Source organism: Clarias gariepinus, chromosome 11, assembly GCF_024256425.1.
Source record: "Clarias gariepinus isolate MV-2021 ecotype Netherlands chromosome 11, CGAR_prim_01v2, whole genome shotgun sequence".
Lineage (NCBI taxonomy): Eukaryota > Metazoa > Chordata > Actinopteri > Siluriformes > Clariidae > Clarias > Clarias gariepinus.
In genome coordinates, this window is record NC_071110.1 from 12,650,495 (window position 1) to 12,672,780 (window position 22,286).

At 36.4% G+C, this 22,286-nt stretch overlaps 3 protein-coding genes across 7 annotated transcripts; 1 reads left to right on the top strand and 2 right to left on the bottom strand.

Annotated features, from left to right (window-relative positions):
• Positions 1-1,577: 1,577 nt before the first annotated feature.
• Positions 1,578-3,817, bottom strand: si:ch211-261a10.5 (potassium channel subfamily K member 13). 2 transcript variants are annotated; one of them, XM_053507752.1, is made up of 2 exons: positions 3,207-3,817; positions 1,578-2,341 (listed from the first exon to the last, which is right to left on the bottom strand). In XM_053507752.1, exons 1-2 carry the CDS (start codon positions 3,565-3,567, stop codon positions 1,758-1,760), a joined length of 945 nt encoding a protein of 314 aa, XP_053363727.1. In that variant the 5' UTR covers positions 3,568-3,817; the 3' UTR covers positions 1,578-1,757. The 2 variants fall into 2 exon arrangements, with proteins under 2 accessions (XP_053363727.1, XP_053363726.1); XM_053507751.1 differs by having other exon boundaries at positions 1,578-2,635.
• Positions 3,818-6,139: 2,322 nt separating this feature from the next.
• On the top strand, positions 6,140-14,021 carry slc37a4a (solute carrier family 37 member 4a). 4 transcript variants are annotated; one of them, XM_053507765.1, is made up of 9 exons: positions 6,140-6,311; positions 8,052-8,335; positions 8,566-8,798; positions 10,124-10,358; positions 11,343-11,501; positions 11,998-12,083; positions 12,660-12,773; positions 13,064-13,202; positions 13,363-14,021. In XM_053507765.1, exons 2-9 carry the CDS (start codon positions 8,188-8,190, stop codon positions 13,527-13,529), a joined length of 1,281 nt encoding a protein of 426 aa, XP_053363740.1. In that variant the 5' UTR covers positions 6,140-6,311; positions 8,052-8,187; the 3' UTR covers positions 13,530-14,021. The 4 variants fall into 4 exon arrangements, with proteins under 4 accessions (XP_053363740.1, XP_053363738.1, XP_053363741.1 ...); XM_053507763.1 differs by having other exon boundaries at positions 6,141-6,311; positions 10,124-10,367; XM_053507764.1 differs by lacking the exon at positions 6,140-6,311 and adding an exon at positions 7,296-7,889 and having other exon boundaries at positions 10,124-10,367.
• Positions 14,022-14,144: 123 nt separating this feature from the next.
• Positions 14,145-17,785, bottom strand: trappc4 (trafficking protein particle complex subunit 4). Its single transcript, XM_053507767.1, has 5 exons — positions 17,574-17,785; positions 17,255-17,429; positions 17,036-17,139; positions 14,768-14,894; positions 14,145-14,668 (listed from the first exon to the last, which is right to left on the bottom strand). Exons 1-5 carry the CDS (start codon positions 17,746-17,748, stop codon positions 14,590-14,592), a joined length of 660 nt encoding a protein of 219 aa, XP_053363742.1. The 5' UTR covers positions 17,749-17,785; the 3' UTR covers positions 14,145-14,589.
• Between the last annotated feature and the right edge of the window lie 4,501 nt (positions 17,786-22,286).

Consider the following 22,286-nt stretch of genomic DNA (forward strand, 5'->3'; position numbering starts at 1 on the left):
GTGATCTTACTGCTTGTGCATAATGGGACATCTTGGACAATGCTAAGCTTCCAACTATGTGACAACACTTCGGGGAAGGCCCTTTATTATTACAACATGACTGTGCCATGTGACAATCTTTTTCTTCCAAACACACTATACGCCATTCCTACCTCTAAGAAAAAAAACACTGTATTACTGGTATATTAATTATTCTTTTTTTTTTTTAATCAAAAAAGCATTTGGGTCCGGATAGTGCTGTCACTCTGACTGTCTAAATCCTGCTGTACAGGGTCATAGGGAGACTGGAGCCTATCCCAGGAGCTTTGGGCCTGCAATTTGTGCACTCCTGGGCACACACACTACAGGAAGTTTGGGAATGCCAAATCACCTAATCTAGGGAAAACCAGAATACAGTACCTGGAGAAAACCAACAAGCATAAGGAAAAAGTGAAACTCCACGCATACAGACCCAAGGTGGGAGGTCACAGTGCTAACCACTACATCAACGTGCTGCAATGATGCAAAATCAATTTTTGTAATTACATACTGTAGCACTGTTTATTAAAAAAAAAAAGAAGAATGTCTTAAGCCATAATGAATAATATTAAAGTATAACTTTAGTATTGTCATTTACACCCCTTTAATTTCACCAAACTTTTTATTATATCTTCTCAAAGGACAATACTATAAAAATTAAACTTGGGTGTATTTTAGAGTAGTCAATGTGCAGCTTTGTATATATCAGTATATATCAACTTTCTTTTGAAAATAACTCAACATACAGTAATTATTGTCAAAATAGTTGCCAATGAAAGTGAGTAAACCCTGTGATAACAGCTGTACAGCATGTCCTATTCAACATGTTCATGTGTTTTTCCGTGGCCAAGTATGTCTCCAGACCTGAACCCTATTGATCACCTGTGAGACATCCTTAAGTATAGATGGCGAAGCACCATGTGCCTAATGTCCAGCAGCTCCATGATATCATTATGGAGGAATGGAAGAGGATCCCAGCAACAACATGTGCAGCTCTGGTGAATTCCATGCCCAGGAAGATTATGGCCGTGCTAGATAACAGTGGGCCTTACACAAAACGTTGACACTTTGGACACAGTTTTGACATATTCATTTAATTACATTTTTCTTGCCAGTTATTTAGGTCAATAAAATCTGCATGTTGAGTTACTGTTGGAGGACAGTAAATCTATACTGCTATACAAGCAGCACATACTCTAAAGTATGTCTAATTTGCATTTCTATGGTTTTGTTCCTTGAGAATATACAGTATAATAAAGTACTTGCTGAAATGTGAGATATCATATAAAAGCCAAAAACTATACTGACACCACATTCCATTTACTAAATAATTTACCATCATTATCAGTGTACTTAAAGCACTATAAACCAATTATCAGCTTTGGAGTTCTGCTTAAATACATCTTATATGGGTAAATCATTTTAAAGAAAAAACTATAGAATACAATGCTAGAAAATGAGAAAGCCCTAAAGATCAAAGTGTTTGAATATTTTTTATTACATTAATAAGAGAAACAATTCCCTCTACTGCCCACAGTAGAAATGGAATGATGTGGAAATACAAAACAGACAGCTGAGCCAATTTATTGGTCCAATATATGCAGTCTACAATAGACTAAAAATTTGATTATATAAAGAGTCCTTTTAAGTCCCACCCTGATGATTTTACCACGTGTTTTATGAAACAGTGTTTGCTTTCACAGAGGAGCTGTACATGACTGGCCTATAATGCTTGTCTCTTACATATAGTCATTTATTATGGATATACCACCTATAGGTAGACTATTGTCTTGACAAAGTGAACAGTCACTGGTTACATGAAGTGAATTTTCTGTCAAGTTATGCCTTGACACTTCCTCACAGATAACATTTACTTCTGTGACATGCATCTCACTTTGGCACACAGTCTGTATTGCAGAACCAGCACATTTGCATTCATCTTTGCTGAGCTTCACCACATGGCAGCTCCAGTGTTGGCTAAAACAGCTGGAAGTATTTGAAAGCTGTTGGGAATAAGATTCTTCAACATTAAGACACATGGTCTCTGAACGGCAATTTAAAAACAACACCTTGTCCAAGATCCAGTTCAGCATTCCTTTCATCATGATAGCAATGAGGTTAGAGAGAGAATAGGTACAGCAGACACCAAAAAAGATTGCTAAGATGTTGGCAATCTGGTAGTACCAGCTTGCTTTAAAATATTCTCGCTGTCCGCTCACCATGTCCCCAAAGCCCATAGTTGTGAAGGTCACAAAGCAGAAATATATCGACTCCCAGTAATTCCAACCTTCCACAGCAGAGTAAACTCCTGATGCAGCACATCCTAGAAGCAAACAAACCACCACCAAAATTAGTGTTGCATGATAAACAGAAGGCTTCCAACCTTCCTGACCACTTGCTGTTCCACCTGGTTGTGTGGTGAGATGAGACGTAGCAACACTTTGCTTGCTGTTCCGAAATTTTTGCTCATGGCATTTACTTAGTGTGTATGCTATAAGGGTGATGATACGTTCCAGGAAAAGGTTGAAAAAAAGGATGGCTGCTGCACATCCAATCAGCCCAAAGAAAATGAGGAAGATCCTTCCAAAGGTGGTGGTCGGTGCTGCTAGTCCATATCCTATAATAATAACAATAATAATACGATTTTAACATTACCCCTTTCACCACTGTGCCACTTCATAACACACACACACACACACACACACACACACACACACACACACACACACACACACACACAAATCAAAGGGTTTCCATAATTCTTTTGATGTATCCTGCAAATTGACCTGTGAACGCCATATAACGTTTCTAAATATGTAGTAGACCCTACAGTAAATCTATCAAGAGTAACTGAATATTTTTTATACATAGGATCTAATACCTCTAAGGTTCACAGCTTTAGAACGAAGACAGATAAAGGTGGTATTGATTGAAGGAAATTAAGATGAAGCAGTGTAAATATGGGGAACTGCTTTCTCAGCTTATCATGTCTACTTGATTTTGGCAACATTATATAGTAGATAAGTAAAAAAGGCTGATTAAATAAAATAGCCACTTTTAAAGCTATTCTGATGCATCATAATGGCAATTTTAGTTTGAATATGCTCTATATATCATCTATAAATATAAAACATATACATAATTTATTTACACAACAATTATTTGTAAAAATTACTTAATATACTTACCGATAGTGGATATAACAGTTGCCACAAAGCACAAGGCTCCAGGAAAGTCCCAAAATGTTGTCTGACCATGCACCCAAACCCCTGCACTATTAGCCTCCTCATAGTCTTTTAACAGGACATGTAGGTCCTCCAGACTCACGCTGTGCTCCTGTTCAAAATCAGCTAACTTCTTATTCCATCTCTCATGTGCTTCAAGCTCAGATGGTCTCTCCAATGCTGAGAAAACAGCAGCCCCAAAAAACAAGTACAGAACTAGGAATAATCCAAGTAACATAATGCGAGCAATGTCTATATTAACCCAAGGCCACCTGCAACAACTGTGGCTACAGTCCCTGTTGAAGGGTGATATGGGCACAATCATTGTCCGATTATAGATTACAAGATGAATATCAAAATCTGAGTAAATGATATTTCCTGCACTGCCCTCAGTTCAAGCCCCAAATAATTATTATATTCCGAATAACAGTCACAAAGCTACTACACAGATTCAGCTGTAACTCAGGAAGGTACAGAGCTTATGTACACAAATGACGTTTATTAGTCTTTCAAGCTCATAATGAACTTCAGCTATCCTTGATTTATGAGGATTTTACAGTTATACTGCAGTTTACAATATTATATTGTTGTTTGTTCAAACAAGGCTAGTACATGAGTTCTGTAAAGGTGTTTCTCAGCTACACATTAATGCTGCATGGGTTAGAGACAATCTCAGATATCACAAAAACATCAAAACCGTTAATAAATACATTATTACAATAAGCAACTGTACAGTGTCAAGTACTGCCATGAATTAATTAGGCTTGTGTCCATTTAGATATGGCGATTAACTATCCAGAAGCTTAGTCAAATTGTGAGGACCTTCATACAAGGGGATAAGATTTGTGCACCCAGATTTGGTTGCTTTCACCTCTCTCAGACGCCTTATTTCCTCCCTCAGATACCTTATAACCTGGCAGTAGAGATAGATAAATTTAGATGCACAATGCCTAAAACCTATGGAGCGACTTGTAGTCATATATTTCTGCTTCGTGACGTTCACCACAATGGGCTTCAGGGTATGGAGAGGAAAAACGCAAGCTGGTTTTACCAGATTTTATCAGATTCTCTGGTACATTTTTTGGTACCATCTTTTTTGCCATCTTCTGTACCTATTCTCTGTCATCTGTGGACCTGCCTCACCTTTTTCAATCATGGAGATAATGCTCATTCCGTCTACTTATGGGTCAGTAGCCTGGGAACACACTTGTCATCAACTTGTCACTTGTGCATGTTTTAAAGCACACAGGAGCATTGCCTGGACTGTATGACTTCCGTATAACACCCCGAAAATGTGCAAACAAGTTACCAAATGGTTTCTGATTTCTTTTTGATCTGTTGTTGACTTCCACTTGAAATGTGTGTGCCACTCAAAACACCTTGAACAACTTATTGCAGCTTCGCCATGAACTTGCCAAATCATGTCAAATATCTGTGGCAGATTTGCCCAGTGTCAGGCAGAATTTCACATTCGCGCTTTGTTATAATTTGCTGTCCTTAATGAAATAGCAAAAGTGGTAATGCACATGTTCAGAGTAGCACCAGCTGCACGGATCTTTATGTACACAGGACAATGTCTTTTGGTAAGCTGACTTGAAGGTCGGTGCTCCCTCTGACTGTGCGTGCGGTCTGGTGATGCCATCTGTTAGTGTGTTATAAAACTAGTCTTAAAACTTAAAATATCATTTATTTATGTATTTATTTTACAGACTGACTGCATTTACCTCTGCATCAAGTCAAAACCATACCAAAATTGATTGTTTTTTTTCTTTTTTCCCAAGGTGGACTGAGGAAAAATAAAAAATTTGTTTTTTTTTAATTGTAGACTTAATGGCGATTAATTTGTTTGAACATTAAAAAACCAAAGTGTGTGTGATTTTATATATATTTACAGTACTGTGCAAAAGTCTTAGGCACCATATTATATGCTGTACCAATTTTGTTATATATGTTAATCATGTCTCGTTAATTATGTACAAAATCATTTAGCATTTCGATATATAACTTAAAAATTAATAAATAAATAACATTACAACAGAATATATGCATGGCTGTAAAGGGGGAAAAAGTAGTACAAGACAAACCAGTTTTCAGACAGAAACAAAAAACCTAATGTACTGTATGCTCCTGGGATTTGCATAAAAATAGAAAGGAGCGAGTGTGACAAAGTTACCAGAAGAACTTATATTACTAAATACTAAATACAAATACAAATACTAAAATACCACACCAGGTCCATCCAACAGTCCAAAGGCGTGAAGTTTAAGCTAAGTGGTGTTACAAATTGTGTGGCCTGTAAAGGATTAGCGCCCTGTCCATGGTGAATCCCACTTCATGTCCAAAGTTTCCTGGGATAAGCTCCAGGCTTCCTCCGACCCTATAGAGATTAAGTGTTATAGAAAATAAATTAATATATCTTAAATATAGAAAAGTTAATATTATGTAGCTTAGCTACCTGGTAATCTGTTGAGAACGGTGTTCTGGTGTAATAACGCTGTTCACGAATTTTCCTTATTTTAATTGTACTTTCTAATTTATAATATATTTGCATAAGTAAATATAAGTAATCGAGTTGATTGATTACATAGTCTAAAATATTTCAAAATATATTCTGTTAAATGTATTTAAGCTGTTTTACTGTTTAACAAGTCAGCATTATTCTCCTTTAAATCTTTTATTCTATGCAATATCCAAATACAACGAAGTACTTTGTTTTCATAAGTAAACCACGACGTGTATAATATTAATTTATTTTTGGAATGTGTTGTAGCGATTCGTAAGGTTATTTGTCACGGTATTAACATTCTGTTACCATTCAAAACAACCCCCCTAACATGTAGCATTGTTGTAACAGGAATCGTTGTTCGCGAATGACTCACCGAAATACATTACCCATGATGCATCAGAATTTTGAATGAAATGGGAGCGCGACAACATTGTGTCAGTTCTCGGAACAGAAAATCCGTCCGTTGTTGTTCAGGAACAGGTTTAACCACTACAAAGAGTTTATTTATAATCGTGAATGTTGAAGCTCCGAGGAGGTTTATGGTTCAAAATGTCACCTTCGAGGTAACTTTTATTTCACGGAAGTATTCGATTCCTGAACGCGTACAATAAGATTTTACTTTGCTTTATTGTATTTTATGCATTTAATGTAATTTGCATTGCATGATGATTAATCATGTAAATCCACAGTTTGTTGTTGAAAAGATTTTTGCATTTCGGAAGTGATGACTTTTATGTTGCCACGTATACTGCAAAAAATAAAATGGAGCTCTCTATGGATCCTCCTCTAATAATATGCATTTCAGATCAGTGGTTAATTTAATGGCTGAAGATTTATCATGAGGTCTTCTATTGGACATTCTCTTATTTTATGCACATTTACTTGCCAGGTTTCTCTTACCATTAAAGTTTAAATCTACTCTAAATAACTGGCATATTAATGTTTGTAATTACCAAGTCAAAAAATAAATAGATAAATCAGATCACAGACAGGTCAACTGCTGAACTATCTTTGGCAGCTGATTAATTATTTTAGTTCTTTAGTCTTCTAAAGTAGTTATCTGATTTATTTAGTCATTATTATTTTTTTCCCTGTTAAATAATTTGGTGTAATTCAATGTTTCCTTCAGCTGGTAAAGATGATCACAAAATTTGACCAGCTCCGTCTGTCTTATGGCACCTGGAAGCAGTTCAGACAAAAGGGTGGATTTAAGTTGGATGAATTTTGGTTTGATTTACTGAAAAAACGTAAAACATTTATATAACATTTTTTAGGTCATGAGTAGAGTCTGGCAGTCTTAGAAGGCACAGTATGACATGCTCAATGGTGTTTCTGGTAGTATCATAAATGCTTGATTATAATCTCAGAAGGTAACATTCTTCTGTAGTATACAAGACTAGTTTCATAATTCAGTTCGGAGTTGGCTGTTTAAACGAAAACATAATTCTTAACAGTTTCTTACAGAACTCAATCCATTTCCACTAATATTGGAGGTATTAATAATGGATAATAATTCCACTTGCTTCATCTGTGCTTAAGGAGAGAAATGCAATGCTTTAGCTTTAAATATCCCTCATATCTTCTGTACATGCTGCTCAAACAAATAAAGCTCTACAGTTTTAACTTTCATGCTTAATCTACAGTCAATGCCATTAAGCTTGATACATAAGTCATTTGTATTATATGCATGCATTGCATTCTGGTACATTGAGTCCAGTGTTTGCTGTCTACGCTATTGAATTTCTAAGTAATATGAGATTGAATGTCCCTGGAAAATGGTGAGCAGGTAAAAAAGTTCTTGCTCTTTTTTTGTTTTTAACTGTGCAACCAGTCTACGAGGCTTTGAAATTTTTATTATTTTATCCTTCATTAAAGTCTTTATTCAGTCCATACTAAAATAATAGAAAGAAATGTTACGTCACCTTGCTCTAAACTTTAAAGCTGACCAATTGCTTTGTGGTGAAGTGTTGCTCTATTTTACACCCCAAAGTTCAGGCCTATCCTATAGCAAGGCTGGATTCCAGGGTAAATCATTAATCCCCTGAGCTGTAGCTTATCATTAATAAAATCCCATGCTGAACTTTAGGCCTGCACCAAAATTGGACAACATTTCAGTGAAGGAGGTGTAGAGCTGGAAAAAGGTGTGCGTGAGTACGAAATATATTTGTAGTACATTCATGCTAGATTTTGGTCTGATACAATTAGGGCAATATTACAGCATTTGGCTGTTGGACAAGTGGGACACCTCCAGGTTGACCATTAACCTCTTTATTGATTACAACTTTTTCTCTTCATCCTACCAGTTCTGCAGTGATCAGTGGATCCTGATGCAAAGTTCATCTCCCTGTGCTAAACAAGCTGAACACTAACGGCTGTGTTTGGCTAAAAACATTCACGAAAGACTTACTTTTCATTGTTGCTGGATAATTCAGAGGCAGTATGGCAGGGTCTGGATATGGCTACTACCGGACTACCATTTTCCTTGCCATGTTTGTGGGCTATACATTATATTGCTTCAACAGGAAGACATTCTCCTTTGTAATGCCCTCTGTAATGCAAGAGATCAAGTTGGATAAAGATGACTTGGGTAGGATCACAATTTTATTGAAGTCGTTATTCTTGCACTAATCCTGTATGCAGCTTCGATTTCTCAATTTAAATACATCCACAACTATGTGGTTTAATAGTAAACTTGATCTACTAAAGCCTATAGTGGGGCTGGGATTCCATTTTCCATCATGACAATCAATCTCTGATGTTTGGTTGTTGAAGACAAATCATCATAAGGAATTTTTGTTTTATGTTTGCATGTTACAGGTCTTATCACCAGCAGCCAATCTCTGGCCTATGCTATCAGCAAGTTCATAAGTGGGGTGCTCTCAGATCAAATAAGTGCACGATGGCTTTTCTCCATTGGCCTCTTTATGGTGGGTGGCATCAACGTTCTGTTCTCACAGTCCTCCACTGTGTTCATGTTCTCCGTGCTCTGGTTCCTGAATGGACTTGGCCAGGGCTTTGGGTGGCCACCATGTGGAAAAGTGCTTCGTAAGGTATGGACTTTGGCAAATAGATTACTGATCATCACTGATAAACTGCCAAAACAGTACCATTGCTGTTTTTGGATCTTTTCTAGATCTACTAATATAAGGTATAAAAACTGTTAATACTTAGCACTCTATATTTATTAGGCACAACCTAGTAATTTTGTCAGGCAGAAGCTGAAGTAGAAATTTTGGGCCCCTTGACAGTTTAAGGTTCTGCCACAGACAATTTTTGGGATCCCATATACTCTTGGAAATATCCACACCCAATGCACACACCTTTCTGAAAACATGCATGTACATTAGTTACAGTTCCTGTTGGTATGACAACCTGTTTAGAAACAGTGATATAATTGAATACAAATACATTATTTTGATTGAACAGTGTTCTAAACAGTGTCCATTATCCACTACTTTGCTTCAGTATTGTGACCACTTTCTTTTTAACCTCTTTTACAGTGTATAAACTGGCCTGGAATTCTATGCTCTATGCTTGAATATCCTCTATCATTATTAAAAGAAAAAAAGAAACATGCATTATAATGAGGCATTGAATACCATAGGACCCCACTTTGACTAGCAGCAGCCCGGAATACAAGCATGTCCAACAAACTATTCTGGTCTTTTTTTTTTTTATGTAACACGCCAGACTCTAAAGTAAATCTGACAAAATATGAGGTGAGGGTGGTCAACCTATTTAACTAGAGATGCAATTGTGGAACTAGAGTTGTTCTATATTGTATATATTCTATGTTGGATATATTGCAATTTTGTTTTTTATTTTGTGATTGAATACCTTGTTTACCCAGCAAGCATGGGCTGTTTTTAGCGTTAATAAAAATACAGGTTTAAAAAAGTCTCTCATTATGTTTAAATCAAATACAGAAACTGATGTTTGGAGCACTGTTAATGGTGTTACAGAGCAGGGTTAATTGTGTTACACCCTTACTACACACAGCTTGTCAGTCCCCTCCTTACTCTATCCAGTAATGGATGATGTCCAGAACTGCTCAGATATTATTTATGTAGTGGACTGTTTTTAGCACAGCAGTTGCACTAACATGATCGCATGATGTTTGTTGTCTATAGCAACAAATGGGTAAATGTCAGTAACTGTATACTGTACATGCAAAATGCATGCCATGTGAAAACTGATAAAAAAATTACTGATGAATGTAAGGTAAGAGAAAGTTTATGTCCAAGGTTTAACTAAGAAAAGGAGCTTATAGTGATTTAAAAGCCTTTATCAAGTTTTTGAGTGTGACATGAAAGCAATCATTTAAATTTCTCATTGTGGCTGTGTTTTTTTTTTTCCTCTCTCTCTCTCTTTCCAGTGGTTCGAGCCGTCTCAGTTTGGCACATGGTGGGCAGTGCTGTCATGCAGTATGAACCTGGCTGGTGGACTGGGGCCAATCATTGCCACGCTTCTGGCTGACAGCTACAGCTGGAGGTCTACTCTGTCCGTCTCTGGCCTGATTTGTGTGGTCATGTCAGTCTTCTGTCTCCTGGTGATCCAGAATGAACCTAAAGATGTTGGACTGCCCAATATAGAGGCTAAAGCAAAGAAAGGCAAAGCAGGTTTAAGCATTTTTGTCTGCTTATATCAAATACATAAACAATTGTGAAAGTGTGCTACTGTTCATTGCTTAAATTAAGCATTGGTCCTGTGTAACTGATGCAGGGTATGTCTAATCTTTATCGCCTTTCAGGAGAAAATAGTTGATAAGAGCAGCTTGCCACTAAAACCTGGTCACTTCCTGATACTGCATCTCTTTAGATTATAGATCAGCACTTTACAAGAAATAATATGGAATGTGTGTTGTGCAAAAAAAGAGAGATTTTATAGGGTCTATTTTGTATTCATTGTTTTCTGCATAGTGGGTTAAAGGACTCTGTACCTTTGTGTCCCTCATGTGAGGTAAACATGGACAGCAGTCTATCAGTGTAATAGATCAAAGTGAGGTCACTGGAGGTCACGCACAGAAGCTGTGTTATAGCAGATCTTTTATTTGCTCACTGTTTAAGCATTTTAGATTCAATCTAACTTTTTTACTTCCTGTGATCAGCTTGCCATCAAAGTAAACACTGTTTTTTTTTTTAAATAACTTCATGTAGAATTTGGCTGCAGGTTGCTTTTTAGACTACTGCCTATTGCAACCAGTGTAATACCACATTTACTGCATGTCTTCAGTTACCACAGACATGCTTATCTGTACTAAGATATGCTTCATAGTATGCTGATTTAATCATGTAGTTTCAAATCTTTATCAATCATAGCTGGGCTTACCAATTAGTAGTTGTGTGGTTATCTGCTACTGAGAGTCTTTATCGAAATCTCTGAAGGAGTAATTTGATTGGGTTCATAGAACAAATGTTGGTAAGAAATGATTGCATGTCTTCGCAACAGTTAAAGGTGGTTAAGTTAGTTATATATAGCACATTTAAAAAAAACAATGGTTGACCATTGACCATAGAATATCTCTTTGTACTTCGATTAAAAATTATTATCCAATTATTATTTTAATAAATATATCATACTTTGTCTGTTTTCAGGCTCCAGCAGGGATGACAGCACTTTGAAGGAGTTCCTTTTGTCTCCATATCTGTGGTTATTGTCATTCAGCTACCTGGTGGTGTTTGGAGTTAAGACTGCTTGCACAGATTGGGGACAGCTCTTTCTTATCCAGGACAAGAGCCAGTCTGTATTGCTTGGTACTGTGGAATTTGCAATTTATGTTGCTAAGTAAAATTAAGTGTACTAAAGCCTTTTGCAGGCACCTTTCGGCTGCTGGAGTTGCATGTAGTAACATACCGTTTTTGGTATTCTGCCTGGCCAGAAAAAAAAAAATGGTGCCATTTCAGAAAAGTGAAACTATTGGCCTGCATTAAGCAAAGAAAATATATATCATTGGAATTGGGTTAAGAACCGTCCAACATGTTAAAATTTGGACAGATAGTTGTTGTAATGTGCTTCAACATGCTTGTACCTATGCAATGTATCCATCATGCATAGCGTCGTCCTTTACAAGCCTCTGAAGGCAGTGCTATGCTCTGGGGTTACATCATGGCCACCACATTGCTACATAATTAAAGCTAAAGGCAGTTAAGCAAAATATAAGAGTGTATATTTTAGCTTTTAAAAAAACAACAACCCTGACAGTAAGGTTTCATAGATTAAAACGTGACATGAGTCTGACTTTTTCCACAGGCAGTTCATACATGAGTGCTTTGGAGATTGGGGGTCTGGTGGGCAGTTTAGCTGCTGGATATCTGTCAGACAGAGCTGTGGCACGGGTGAGTTCACACTATTAGGCTCAGAAATTATATATATATATAAAAAAATGAAATTATAGTACCAGTCAAAAGTATGGTTTTATTTTCTACATTCTAGAATAATACTGGATTTATTTCAAAACTACAAAAAAAAAAACACGTATGGTATTAGGTAATTAAGTAATAAGAACAATATTCAGTTGTTTTTTTAAGACACACGTCAGATATTCTGGAATAGTTCTGGCTCTCATGAAGACCATCCCAGGAAACCAAGACCAAAACTTACCTCTGCTGCAGAGGACAATTTCATTTAGAGTTTCCAAGTTTCCAGAAATCACTAAATTAACAGCACCTATTATAAGAGCTGTTATGAAGACTTTATAGATCATAACTAGTAGACATGTGTCAATATCAACTGTTCAAAAGTGATTATTACATATTTTGGATGCCTTCAGCATTGTAAAACAATGTAGAAAGAAATAAAAATCAGGAAAGACCATGGAATTAGATGGTGTGTCCAAACTAAGTATATGCATAAAAATACTGTGTGTATGCACAACACACATACTGTACATGCATATATTTTGTTCTCTCCAGCAAGGGCTGCGTATATATGGTAACCCACGGCATGGTCTCCTGCTGTCAATGATGGGAGGAATGTACGTCTCCATGTACCTCTTCCGAACCACTGTCACTCAGGAAAGTTCAAATGTAAGTTGAAGATTATTTTAACATGTTTTTTAAAAATAGTTTTTCATAGATGTGCAATGATGCTCTGAATACAAGTGCATAATCAGAAAGTGTATACAGCAACATTCATGTTGCCTTGTAATTGCAAATTGTGATATTGTTTCCCTCCACATTTGACATGCCACATGGGGGAAAATGTTGTAAATGTAAAAAAAAAAAAAAACTTATATAGTTAGAAACAGGGAGTCATTTCATACTCCTTTGACATGAAACACTTCATTAAGGGTTTACTTGTTTCAACTACCACACAGGTTTGGATTCTCTCTCTGGGTGCTATCTTTGGCTTCTCTTGTTATGGACCAATTGCTCTATTTGGAGTTCTTGCTAATGAAAGTGCTCCTTCAAACTACTGTGGAACATCACATGCTATTGTAGCGTTGATGGCAAACGGTAAGGACACGTACTGAAATTACAAAAAAAAAATTCAATTTAATTTCTACGGCCTGAATGCTAGTTTCATGAATAAAACGGGAGTTTTATACATGTATTTTTTGCCCGTAAATTCTTAAATATATATTGTGACGGTGTCCTGTCTTACTTTTCTTCCCAGTTGGAGGGTTTCTGTCAGGATTGCCATTTAGCACTATTGCAAAACACTATGGCTGGGACACAGCATTCTGGGTAGCAGAGGTAATCTGCGCTGTCACAACGGTTAGTTTTTTCCTCTTCCGTAACATCCAAACCAAGATGGGACGTGCTCTGAAGAAGACTGATTGATCAGTACTGAAGCTTCTCTTAGTTGTAAACAGAGTTTTCAATAAAAAGTGTTCTAATCAACACTTAGGTTTTTTGTGAACCCGGATGCTATTCCGTGTAAAATTAATAGACAGAAATTTATTAAAGATGCCAATAAATTTGGTTTGATGAAGTTCATGCAGAGTACTAGAGGGTACTTTAGGGGTACTAAATACCCCTAAAATGGTGATGGAATTGCCTTGAATCTAGTGTTTAAGGGTGCTATGTTTTTTATAAATGCAATTGCACAATTGATTAAAGTTCCCTTAACACATTGATTCAATTACATTCATATTTTGGGCCTAGAATGGAAAAAACATTCTTTTAAAAGTTTGTTAGTGCTGTATGATCGATGTGCTGTATAATTTGTAGGTTTTTACCAATTTGCCCTTTTGTGTTTTAACCTATGTTTCATTGTGAATATTATTAGAGATTTAATTATAAAATCGGTATTTTGATTAATAACAAACTTTTTTTTAAAGGAATCATCTCAAATTGTAATCATTCAAAGTGCTAAAAATTTCCAGCGATGTTATTTTATTACTCTGCATTCAATATGAAGGCTTGATGATACTAATTGAAATTGAGGCAACTCAACATGGTTCTACCTCTTTATTGTTACTATAACTTTATATGTGGTGTTATGGAAAAAGGTTTTTTTAATAATGAAACCATTTATATTAAATAAAGAAGTTACAAACATCAGAAGTTTGATTTCTAATCTTTCAGTGGCACCCTTTCTTTTGCAGTCATGGTTGAATTAGAAACAAGAAACAGAACAATGTGTTGACCAATAAATAAGTACTGCCGTCATCCCAACCAAGTGTGTTAAGGTCCATTTGCTCTCCCTGCTCCCACTGATTTAGACCATTAAACCAGCTATATTTTATCCACCATATTTGGATCCAAGCTGATTAATCCACATCATAAGTGTGAAGAACTATGGGTAATCTTCACATTAGGAAACAATCCATATTATATACAGTTGGTTGCCGAATTGTACAGTGTTGCATCAAACGTTTCTGGAACGTGGCTCATCTGCTCAGGAGCCTGTACCGAATGTACCAGCTTTCTCTGCTACTTCCAGAGCGCCCTTAAGATTTTGGTCAAAGAGTTCACATCTGAAATAAAAATAGAACGAATTTCATAAATACTCCTTTCATGTGAATTTCATTTGAATGTCCAAAAATTATTTATACATGAAACACTTTAGTACCAACCTGATGGGCATCTCCAGAGAGTAGAAAGGATTCTTTAAAGCAAAGTCTGAATAGATTTCATAGATCTTTCTCAGAAGTGCGTCAACACCAGACTGGCGAGGATCTGCTAGTACAATGAACTTGATCCCTGTAAAAGATGTAATGATTTAGTTACAATAGGGAAATAACTACTTATTGTACCTAATCTGTTGCTGTGGTGATATAGATGTCAAGCACCAATAAGTGCATTAGGCTGGAATTTTTAAGGTAAGTTAAGGTAAGTCCATTCCAACAAATAAACACATCCAGCATTGTTCCCTGTTAGAATTTGTAATTGATAAAGGCCTAGTGGTTTATTTATACATAAGCAAATGTATGTGTGTACTGTATATAACAGAAAATCCATTTAAAGAAAATGCAGTTGCATGCATAACAGTGTTAACATGAGAATGTTTTCACAAGGAAATGGCAATCATGTGAGGAATACATTTTGATCAATACACTTTAATTTCCCTTTTGTATGGAGACATTTTGGACACTTTGTGTGAGTACGGTGTGACAAGTGGTGACCAAAGGTATTGCATCCTAAGTAAAATCAATGTTTTTCATAATTTGTTATTTAATGCATTGGAATCACTGTACAACAATCAATATTAACATGAGGACCCAGGAGGGTCAAAAAAAGATGTGTGCAGTTGAGAATTGACTAATTTTAGAAAATATGTTTTAGTATGTTATGTAAGATCTAAAAAGACTGCATATTATTTGTTACTTTTCTGTGTTTCTATATACAGTGGAACCTAGGCATGTGTCTGCCCTCCCATAAAATTTTATAAGAACTTTGCATCAGCATAGGAAGCATTTTCAGGATACAAACAAACCAACCAAACCGAATGCTAAGTTGCACATACGTCTCTCAGCTATTTAAAACTTGTTTGCTTCAGATGAAAGCCAAGCAAAGCGAGTTTAAGAATTTTTTCAATCAGCAAAAGTTGTTTTCGAAAGCATCATCCTATAATACCAATGTCGCCTTTGGCATGCGTTCACAAGCTATGCGATTTTTTTTATGCTTTTTGTTATTATATTTTTGGGTGTCTAGAACGTATTATCTGCATTTAAATGATTTCTTATGGGAAAATTTGGATCTTTAACAAAAAAATTTTTTTTTTTAAATCAATCGCTCTAAAAACTTGTCTACAGAACAAATTAAATTCTGATGCATATTCATTGTTTTCATTAATTCTTAACATTTATTCTGTGTACAGTCTCACAGGGTCCTGAAGCCTATCCATGAAAACTATCCATAAAAAACTACAGGTACACGCTGGTCAGGGTTCCAATTTGACCAGCCTAGTGGCCAAACTTTATTGATTGCACATTCCACCAGTAAAAGCAGAGTGTAAAGGTTTAAGTAGCAGAGTAATAGCACAGTTTTGCTTAAAATATTGACATATCAGACATATCAGAGTTCAAAACAGGACAAATTGTTGGTGCGTGTCGGGCTGGCGCATATGTGACCAAGACAGCAAGTCTTTGTAAACAAAAAACATAAAACCACAGCTGCCCAACTTACTGCAAAATTAAATGTGCACCTTAACTCTCCTGTTTCCACCAAAACTGTTCATCGGGCAAACACAGGGTCAATAAACATGGCTGGGCTGCTATAGCCAAACCTTTGGTCACTTGTGCCAACACCAAAAATCTGTTTCAATGGTGCTAGCAACGAAAATCTTGGGCTGTAGACAATGTGAAACATGTATTGTTCTCTGATGAGTTCACCTTCATTCCCCAGGCCCAATACTTGTGCTAGATGAGCGCGTCACTACCAAGGACTACCAAACCATTTTGGAGGAGCATGTGCACCCAGTGGTTCAAACATTGTATCCTAAAGGAGTGGCCGTGTATTAGGATGATAATGAACCACAGCAAGACTGGTGACAGAGTGGTTTAATGAACATGAAAGTAAAGTTGAACATTTCCCATGGCTTGCACAGTCACCAGATCTAAATATTATTAAGACACTTTTTATTGGAGGTGCAGGAAACGTTTCCACCACCAGCATCACGTAGTGATCTGCCCACTATTCTGCAAGAAGAATGGCTTAAAAACCCTCTGGCCACTGTGCAGGACTTGTATTCATCATAAACAAGACGAATTGATGCTGTATTGGCCGCAAAGAAAGCCCTACACCATACTAATGAATTATTGTCAATTATGAACAGGCGTTTCAGTTTCATTGTCCAACCCCTGTACCTACATGCATACATATTGAGTAAATCATGTTATTACCTGTAAGTGTCTGAAAGCAGTGGAGTTTAAAAACATCTGTCTCCAGCATTTCAATACCTGAGCTACCGACCTCAGGGGACAGTTGTGAACCAATAGCAAACAGCCTGTAAATGAGTAAGTAACATGTTCAGTGTAACAGGTAAAAACAAAACATGCAACAAAGTTTCTGGTCTTGAATGGACTCTAACACATGTACAACAGATAAGAAAATGTGCTTACGAGTGAAACATTGAAGCCAGCATGAGTTTCTCGTTAGAAGTCAGTCGTGCTCGGCCAAACCGGATCGACACCGGATAGTTAGAGGGTTCCTTCAGGTATTCCAGTATTTCCTTCCCTTCTGCTGTGTACTTCCCATTCACATCCACCCCGTTAATAGACAGCACAGCGTGACCAACTGCACGAGCAATGAAAAAGGAACAATATATGTATACAGGAAATTAGTGGAGGTAACTGTGATAACTTGCAAGTCAGTAATAAACAAACTTGTATCTAGTTTAGCTAACGTTATTTAGCATGTTAGCAGCTAACCACCGCTCACCTCGGATTCCGTCCCGCTGCCCGAATGAAACCACAACCTTCTCGTCATGAATCTTGAGCACTATATCTAGAGGGAAGCTAAATGTTTTCTCTACTTCTGTTCGAGGGACATAATTGTCATACTGGTAAATAAGTCCACCGGCCTTGTTGACTACATAAACACTGAATATCGCCATCTTGCTAATTCAGAATGAACAGCTGACGCGGAAACATATCACGTGACACGCCACGTGACCAGGCAAGTGAAGTACTGTGTCAAAATAAGGTTTTACAAAGGCCTTCTGAATTCAGATTATTATTATAATTCATTAATTCATCTTCTATTCCACCTGAACACCTACATATCTCAGACGACTTAGGGCACGAGACATGGTGTATCCTCAACAGGTTTCCAATCCATCGCAGGGCATGCACACACACAGAACCCAGGGTAAACCCGCCAAGCACTGGGAGAACATGCAAACTCCATGCATATCACAGACCCATGGTGTAAATCCAACCTTCAATCCTGTAGGAGCGAGGCCCTGGATAGTACTGTATGTATATTAATCTAATTCTAATTTAAAATAAAATAAAATCTAGTTTAATAAAATTTCACTAATCAAGAATGTATTAACAAATTTCTTGCTAAAGTTTCCTAGACAGGGTGCCTATCCATCACAGGGCACACACACACACATACGCTCATTCACACACTACAGGCAATTTGGGACAGCCTAACCTGCATGTCTTTGCACTATGGGAGGAAACCGCGGTACCCAGAGGAAACCCACCAGGCACGGGGAGAACATGCAAACTCTGGGAATCAAGCCTGGACCCTGGAGGTGCAAGCCGACAGTGCTAACCACTATTTACTGTGCGGCCATTCATGTTTAATAAGAATGATATATGACATGACGGTAGGTTGTATGCTATAAATTATTCTAAATGTGAAATTATTCATAGTTATTATATTTCATTCCTTAAGTATGAGTTTCAATATGTATCTATTTTGTGTATGGCTAAAATGAAGTAAAAGATAGATGCCAAAAAAGGCAAACTATTTACTTACTATATTACACAAACAACAATACAGTTCATGATTTAGTACATACAGTAATGCAGTGTATATTATAATATAATAAAAGTGTCATAAATAATATCTCAGATGTTATAATTACTTTAACAATATATGGAAAAAGTCACTAATAGCATTTTATAAAGGCCTTTATCTTTATTCAGATAAAGAGAGATAAAAAGATTTCTGTTTTCATTGTAGTAATACAATGAAATTTTAAAAATGTAAAGAAAATGTAAGGATAAACAAAATAATTCATTAAAGATAATTGCACTAAAACATAAATATAACAATAAATACAATAAAATATACTGTATGTGCAGTGGGACTTGGAGCTTCATGCAAACAGTTCCTTGCAAATAGATATTGTCAGAAACAAGAAAGTATTGCACAAATAATAATAAAAATAATAAATAAATAATAATAATAATAATATACTGTAGTTCTGAATGTAATGTTTAGTGCTTTAGCAGCAACTTTAAAAAGTTAAATGTGCATGTGTGTGTGTGTGTGTGTGTGTGTGTGTGTGTGTGAGAGAGAGAGAGAGAGAGAGAGAAAGCTCTGAGAAAAAAGCTGTTCCTTAGTCTGTTAGTGTGTATCCTGATTGGGTACAATCAGTCTGTGTCCTGGGTGGGTTGATTTATTTACGTATTTTTTATAAATACATTTATTTTATTTAGATTTATGATTTAAATAAATTATATATATATATTTATTTACCAGCTTCAGCATAGCAGCTTATCTTTTCTTCATTTTGCTGATGTGCATTTTGCACTTATGCATCATTGCTCATGTCATGTTCGCTTGCGTCTGATGAAGCATAGACATACTTCAGGTTATTTTTCAGAATGCCCTGTTCGTTTAGTTTTGTTAACAGTCAGGTATATTATGATTGCATGACTGGGTTAATACTTTTTTAGGTACTACTTAATAATTACTGTAGCAGTTAGACTAAACATAAATGAAACATTCTTAGATCTACATGACAACAAGCCCTATATAAAAACTGACAGAATCAAACTTACATATTTATTAAGGCCAATTCCGGCAGTCATCAATATTGCTTTAGTCGGTTTTCCTATAAAATTGATATCCCAAGCCAAGTAACAGTTTTTTTTTTAATATAATGTTCTAATTATAACATGAATCATGAGATGGCGTTCTCTATAAGTGGCAGAAAACAGGAGAAAATAACTCCTCATTTCTGGTGTTTTTTTGATATCTTAAACAGTGAATGTAAAAAAAAAAAAAGCATAGCAGCATGCAGCATGTTACATGATATACCAGTTGTCAGATTTAAAAAAAAGTTCCTGAGTTTTGCATGAAAATAAAAAGGAGAAAGTGTGAAAACAAAGTTACCAGAAGAACTTATATTCTCCAGCACACTCAGTAAAACCTAACAGTTGTTTTGCTTATAAAACTGCACAAATCTGTATCTAACACTACTGATTATTTTCATGTGAAGAGTTTTCACATGAAATATTAACTGTGTTTATTTTATTACTCTTTGGTAGGGTTGGAAGTCTTTCAACTCTCCCGTTGAGAGGTCGCCAAACTGTAGCACTGATTCTTTGGTGCTCATTTTTTGGTTTGTGCTCAAGTCTTTAAAGCAGTCCTGTAAGTAAAACTGTTTTTTGCTGTCCTCTACTTTTCAACACTGTCTAAGTCTCAAAAGTGTGTGTATGGGATAGGGCTGTGGGCTAGGATACAAGAACATGAGCATTGAAAGCACCCAAGAGCATGATAATGTCTATACGTGGTTCTCAAATAGAAAAGATTTGGAACAACTAACAGTTTACACGGCTTTGGCCACCCAACCAGACTGAGTAATCGTGATAAGAGCCTTCTTCAGAGAGTTGACCAAGTACCCAAGGGTCATTATAAATGAGTTCCAGAGTTCCCTTTGAGAATAGGAAGACTTACTGTGCAGAACAAGCCGTCACTGTGGCAACCCAACAGGTCTCTACAGGTCTCTATGTTAAAGTGACCAGACAGCAGCCATTCCTAACAAAAAGGCATGACACAAAGTCTGTTGACACAAAGATTAAACTATTTAACTACTGCACATCTCCTTCACATCACAAACCATCCTACAGTCAAACATGGTGGTGACAGCATCATGCTGTGGGGATGTTTTTCTGCGACTAGGACTGGAAGATTATAGAAGTTTAATTGATGCAATTTTAAGCTATCCAGACTAAAAATTCTTCTCCAGAGTGCTCAGGATCTCAGGATAGGATGATGATTTATAGTTTACCAGGATGATGACTCAAGGCATGAGACCAAGATCACACAAGAGCGGCTTTAGAACAGTCTTTGAAAGTCATGGAGTCTAGACCTAAACCCAATAGAGCATCTCTGGAGAGAATACAGTATGTATTTCCTTATTTATTTTTTAATTAATTAACAAAACACTTCAATTACTTTGTTATTGTAAAATATTGTGCGTGGGTAGAATGATTTGAAAGACTTGAATAATTTTTATGCTTTAAGATGAGTGTGAAATATAACAATTTTCATCAGTACTGTAAAAGTGTCACTTTGTTTAGACCGTGTTGAAAAGTAGAGGACATTTGGTGTAAAAGGTCCTCATTAAGATTTTAGTGTGTACTTGTTGTCTTTAGCTGCAGGCTGTAGTTGGCTGTTGAATGTCAGAGTGCCATAAACACTGTCTTTATGACTTACAGACGATGACAAAAAATAATTCTTAAGTGAAGACCTTCAGTTGTTCCCCCTGCCCCAGGCTTGGGGTTTGGGCTGTTAGGAGTGGATAATGTGTAGAGTCAGCTATTGATTGATGTCTTAAACTCTTCCACTTGTCATTGCACAGCAGTACCTCCAGCTTGACTGGAAAATGTTCCCCAGGACGACACACTACGACTACTGTCTTTGACAAATAAATATCGCCGTTCCCATTATTAGAGTTCATGCCACAAATTTTCTGAAAATTTAAGAGCTTTACATTAAGCTTTAGAAAAGAGTAATGTAGTACTGACTACAGTTGTAAGGGTTAATTTTTAGTGTAATTATTGGAAATCTATTTAGGTGCTTTAGTTTATACATATGTATAGCATTTTTCTTTTTGATTATGTAATTGTATCAATTGTCTGGACTTTGATACTGTAGATCCATTATCAACATCTGGTCCATGTTTGTTCAAGTTCTTTTTCATTAAAATGACTTTTACTTTTTAGTGTTTACTCACATTACTAAATGCCTTTATGCTTTTTACCTTTCAATCATTTGATCACGTTTTTTAAGCTAATATGTCTTGATCAAATTCGATATATTTTATCTGATTCAACAAACGCATTCACCTAATTAAAGCTCATAATAAAAATATATATATTATTTGCCCTAAGGAATCATAAATATTTCTTGGTTACTTAAAAAATATTATTTTCCTTGTGATGATTTTAAATATTGGTTCGTTTGCTCGTCCATAACTTTTCAGTAACTCCACTATTGTTTTCAGGGTTGTGGTGGATTTGGGTCTGGGTTGTGGCATCAAGGGTACACTGAACCCTATACAGGAATACACATTGGGGGGATGCACGTTTATTACAGGGCCCTATTCACACAAAATCCACATGGAAACAGGAAGACCATGGGAAAATCCACACAAGCCGTAACCTGTGCTCGGGATTGAGCCAGGGA

What these genes read in the sequence shown, in the direction of transcription:
- slc37a4a (XM_053507763.1), top strand. Translation starts at nt 8,188, where the DNA reads ATGGCAGGGTCTGGATATGGCTACTACCGGACTACCATTTTCCTTGCC. An exon ending in AGCAAAGAAAGGCAAAGCAG is followed by an intron (nt 10,368 to 11,342) that starts GTTTAAGCATTT and finishes GTCTGTTTTCAG; the next exon opens with GCTCCAGCAGGGATGACAGC. An exon ending in CAGACAGAGCTGTGGCACGG is followed by an intron (nt 12,084 to 12,659) that starts GTGAGTTCACAC and finishes TGTTCTCTCCAG; the next exon opens with CAAGGGCTGCGTATATATGG.
- si:ch211-261a10.5 (XM_053507751.1), bottom strand. Translation starts at nt 3,567, where the DNA reads ATGATTGTGCCCATATCACCCTTCAACAGGGACTGTAGCCACAGTTGT. An exon ending in AACTGTTATATCCACTATCG is followed by an intron (nt 2,636 to 3,206) that starts GTAAGTATATTA and finishes TTATTATTATAG; the next exon opens with GATATGGACTAGCAGCACCG.
- trappc4 (XM_053507767.1), bottom strand. Translation starts at nt 17,748, where the DNA reads ATGGCGATATTCAGTGTTTATGTAGTCAACAAGGCCGGTGGACTTATT. An exon ending in CTGCTTTCAGACACTTACAG is followed by an intron (nt 14,895 to 17,035) that starts GTAATAACATGA and finishes CATCTTTTACAG; the next exon opens with GGATCAAGTTCATTGTACTA. An exon ending in TCTCTGGAGATGCCCATCAG is followed by an intron (nt 14,669 to 14,767) that starts GTTGGTACTAAA and finishes TTTTTATTTCAG; the next exon opens with ATGTGAACTCTTTGACCAAA.